General features: G+C 42.9%; 1 protein-coding gene across 1 annotated transcript in view; it reads right to left on the reverse strand.

Moving 5' to 3' along the window:
* The window catches only part of GALR1 (galanin receptor 1), an 11595-nt gene extending 6878 nt beyond the window's left edge, over positions 1-4717 (reverse strand). Inside the window, exon 1 of the mRNA XM_005419350.2 lies at positions 4060-4717. Coding sequence (XP_005419407.1) covers positions 4060-4371 — 312 coding nt within the window. The 5' untranslated portion in view covers positions 4372-4717. The remainder of the gene's footprint in view (positions 1-4059) is intronic.
* Positions 4718-4724: the final 7 nt, after the last annotated feature.

Here is a 4724-nt window from a genome sequence, read left to right on the forward strand (position 1 = left end):
TCCTTCCTTCCGCCACTTCTTTCCGCCACTTCCTTCCTTCCTTCCTTCCGCCACTTCCGCCACTTCCTTCCACCACTTCCTTCCGCCACTTCCTTCCTCTTTATCTCTCTCTTTTTCTCTTTCTCTCTCTCTCTCTTTTTAAAGTCTTTTTAAAATTGTTCTTTTCCCCCATTTGTTTCAGAAACTACATTCAAATGGCTTGAGAGCCCTGACTGAGGACTTTGACCAAATCAAGTTGAGAAAGAGATTTTTCCAACACAGGAGTGAAGAAAATAACTTCAACTACCTGTGCCTATTCACATAAGTCTACCAAACATCATGAAAGTTTGAAGTCTGCAATGTTAAAAACCATGTTTGCTGTCTGGCATTTCACCGACCACACCCTCATTATCAGCCCCTGAAAATCATGCAGAAGGAAAGCCTGCACAAGGCCACTGTCAAGTAAAAATGAACTTCTTGTTTTACAGATAATGTAAGCATTACATTCTGAACCACCTTTGTAGTATGAACCTGACTGAAATTCAAGCGCTATTGCCTGCAATCCATGTTTTAAAGTAATGTCACTACTTCCATTGTCACAAGAGATCCTTCATCCTCTTTCAATTAATGTGTCATAGCTTTTATTTTTCTTTTTCAGTGAAGTTTAGTAAACTTTTCCCCTTGCTGCTCAGCAAAATTTAGGATTTAATATCCAAAGCCAGATAAACTTGTATTTTATGTTGAGGCTGTTACTTTTTATAGCTTAGTTTTAACCAGGTCTGTAAATCATACATGACATGAATTCAGAATGTTCAGAATGATAGATAACAATCGAAACATTCTTAAGGCAAGACATATTTGTTTTAAAGAAAGCTTTCAACATTATGCATCTATAAAAGGAAATGTTTGTTAATAACTACAGGTGTCCAACCTAAAGGTTTGATTGAAAGAGGCCTGACTTACAAGGGGTGAATCCTTGAAAAATGGAGGTACCCCAAATTAGTTGTAACATTGCACAACCCTGGCAGATGTCAGCTGTTAGAAGGTGACTGGGAATCATTTATCACTTTACCCTTTAAGGACACATTAGTGAGCAAATGTTGTAGCACTGTTACGAAACACATACAAAAAGTCAGCATTACAAAAATACAGCAAGTAAAAATGATAAGCAATAAAAGAGTCAGAATACAAGGTAAATACACAGTGCTGAGACTCAGCTGATCAGTACATAATCACTGCTCCTCCCTCTGACGTAGTAACCTTCTTTCAAGAGTAGCTCTCTGAGGAAACAGAGAACACAGAATTACCAATCTCTCTTCTTCCATAAAAAGTCAAAGACTTGGTTTAGAATGACCTTTAGTGTGTGTAACATAGGAAAAGTGTATGTTTTCTATGGATTTGTGACTTTTTTATGGTGTTCCCAAAAAGATGTGTCTTTTCTATACATCGATAAGACCTCTTCCCTTTTATGGCTTGTCTGGTGTTTAAGAGCTGAATGCAAACTGACTCCTTAAAAGAGAGAGGATAATGGAGACTCTCCAGCTTCTTCCTTGTCTGCTGTTTTCACAAAACTAGGGAAGTATCCTTAATTCTGATATTTTCACTCCTCTATCAAAAATTTTTATTGAAACTGAACTAATGTTACTTGTGGAAGAGAAAAAAGAGAAAGCTGTACACACAAGACAGAGCATGATCTCATAAATCTCTGCCTGAAGAGCATGTATCACATGAGATATTTTGGGAGGACACTGCTTCCAAATACCTGGCACTATTTCAGCACTTCTGTACATTGTAATAGCATTGTTATCCATGGGAAAAATACAAATCTCTGCTAATACTATATAAATGTGAAATGAGAGAGAAAAAGAACTTGGCTTGGCTCCCTATTAGAGTGCCTAAAAAAACGAGACTGAAAGTTCAATTGCAATTTGTTTATGAAAGAAACAGAACTGCCTTAAAGGAGTTTGGAAAAGGCAATATATTCAAATAGAGAAATAAGTGTCATTTGTCTTAATTTACTGCAGCAGAAGATTGCGTTATCTTGCTGATCCACAGTTCATGAAAAACAGTGAAGTCCATAAGAAACTAATGCAGAGATTAATGTCTCCTAATGTCTACAGGCTGAGGGAGTTGGGGTTGTTCAGCCTGAGAAGGCTCCTCCTGCCCCAAAATATTGCCGTTGGAGGTTTGTCAGTGGCTCCTAAAGAGGGCAGGAGTGAACCTTTAGCTGCAGGGTACAAATACCTTCGATAGCTCTGTACAAGTCATGGCACTTTTCAGCCTGTAAACTGGTGGGAATACCAGCTGTCTCCTACCTATCTTCTAAAATTCACCCCTTCGGGTCAGCTCCTCCAGCCTGACAGCGTGGCAAGCAGGATCACACACACAGGCTCAAAACACTTCACAAAGCCAGAGTGAGACCCGAGCCTGGCAATAGTTTAAGCACACAATTTTATTGTAAATTCAAGTGGCCTTGATTTTATTAACTTGTTCTTGGGCATATTTTTCACATAGAGTTGCTTTTGTTGGCTTGGAGAGGTTTTTGTTGGTTTTTTGTTAACTACCTATTAATACTAATATTGAGAGATTTACTTCTGTAGAGGTGCTTTGTAATGACAGAGTGTGTTTTATTTACTATTCTGGTTAAGCATATTTGCTTTTTTCATGCCTACACTGTTAAGGACTATGCTAATTTTGAAAGACTTCTTTTTAATCTTCTCTCATATAATTAGACTTCAAAGGCCAGTACTTTATGCTGAAACTGAAGATATTCTGGCTCTCAAAAGGGGAAGAATTAGCAGCTGAAAGCCCCCTTTGCACACATTCTGTAGTGTTCTCCCTGCAATGTCTAAGACTTTCCTCAAACTGACAATCTATCACTACAGCTCAGTCATATTCACCACAGTAGATGAAATAGCAGTGTATTCATTCAGGGAAAGCAGGATTCGGTTTATGTATGAAACTTGTGTTTCTGCTTCATTTGCCAGGTTGCATTTGTTCCACTATGAACAGCCATTTAGAAATGTTGTCCTTTGTGGTCTGCATGCCTTGGTTTCATCAGAGTTGGACAACATTACAGCCTCAATTCGCACATCACAATCGAGCTGATGTAATATATGTGAAACTGAGCAGAACGTAAAATTTCTTGTTCAAATTAAATACTTCAGGTACACCTATTGAACTTGCCAGCTGAAGAACTGAATTAAGCAGTCGGTATTTGCAAGAGCAGTCCTATCCTCTCAAATGTAAATCACTGCCTAAGGAGAAATCCTGCAACTGAAGGCAGCTAGCACAGAAACAGCAAGATACCAGCAGATAGCAACTGGTGCTCCAGGTCCTGTTCAGCAGCAAGGAGAGGATCATACGCTGAAGGCTGCAATTATTACTCCAGAAAAATGTGACAATTTGCTTAAGCAGAAATGTCCTTAAATACCCATATTCAGGCACCCTTAACTATTCCTTTTTCCTACCTGGGTTCTCGTGCCCTGCTCCCTGGAACCACCTGCCTTTGCAAAGCCAGAGGTAACTCTCATCAACTTCAACTGGGGCAAGACATAACACCACAGGGACCAGGCAGCATGAAGCACATTTTACTCTTAACACCAAACAGATAATTTTTGTCACTTTCAAGTGCACTGTACATTTTAAAGAACCACAATGCTTCATCTGAAGCCTGAACAACTTGTTGCTTTGTTGTACTTTATTGAGTAAAACTCGTCACGCAGCACTGCAAGAAATTAAAGAATTATGGTGACAGAGAAAGCAGCAGAGCACTGGGGCTTCTTAGCATTCTGCAACAAGGAAATCTGACAGGGAGACCCCAGGAATTACCAGAACACCCCTCCCCACTCACCCCATGCAATCTCTTTTCTGACCTCTCTGTGATATTGAACATACATTATCACCCCTCAGACATCCCTCAGCTATAAAACCTGCCCTCTCCCTTTGTGGCACAAACTCACCCCTGCTCCTTTTTCTCCCAATATTGCCAAGTCTCTCCACATGCCCAGAAATGGCCCTATGTCTCCTGGACACTTTTTCCTACACTGCGTCCCTCCCATCCTTTTACACTTGCCCCACCTTGGCGTAGCAGAAGGAGATGAGCAGCAGCGGGAGCAGATACCCGAAGACAAACGTGCAAATCACGTAGACCTTCTTGTGGCGTGGGTTGGGCCAGAACTCCCAGCAGAAGGTCTGGTTGCTGGTCTCGCGGTGGAAGATCCGCTGGTGGTGAGCCACAGGCGAGGCCATGGCGAAGGAGAGCGCCCAGATGAGCCCCACACCCAGCATCGCGTTCCGGGGGACGCGCAAGGCTGAGGAGCGTCGGGAGTGCACGATGGCCACGTACCGGTCCACAGACATGGCTGAGAGTGTGAAGATGCTCACCAGCATGGAGATGGTGAAGAAGTAGTGGATGAACTTGCAGATGAAGGCTCCCAGCACCCAGGTGGGGAGCACGTAGACTGTGGACTGGAAGGGGATGCAGAAGAGCAGGTAGGCCAGGTCGGCGATGCTCAGGTTGAGGATGAAGATGTTGGTGGTGCTTCGGCGCTTGCCTGGCTTGCTCCTCGCCAGCACCGTGATCACCAGGGTGTTGCCCAGCACCCCCAAGGTGAAGATTAAACCGAAGACGATCAAGGTGATGAAGTTCTCGATGCCGATGCCGAAAAGGGGCTTCCCCTCCGCCTCCGGCAGCCCGGACAGGTTGAACTCCTCGCGGGGCGCCTCTGCCGCGGCTCGGGACA

The sequence above is a fragment of the Geospiza fortis genome, unplaced genomic scaffold, assembly GCF_000277835.1.
Source record: "Geospiza fortis unplaced genomic scaffold, GeoFor_1.0 scaffold206, whole genome shotgun sequence".
Classification (NCBI taxonomy): Eukaryota; Metazoa; Chordata; class Aves; order Passeriformes; family Thraupidae; genus Geospiza; species Geospiza fortis.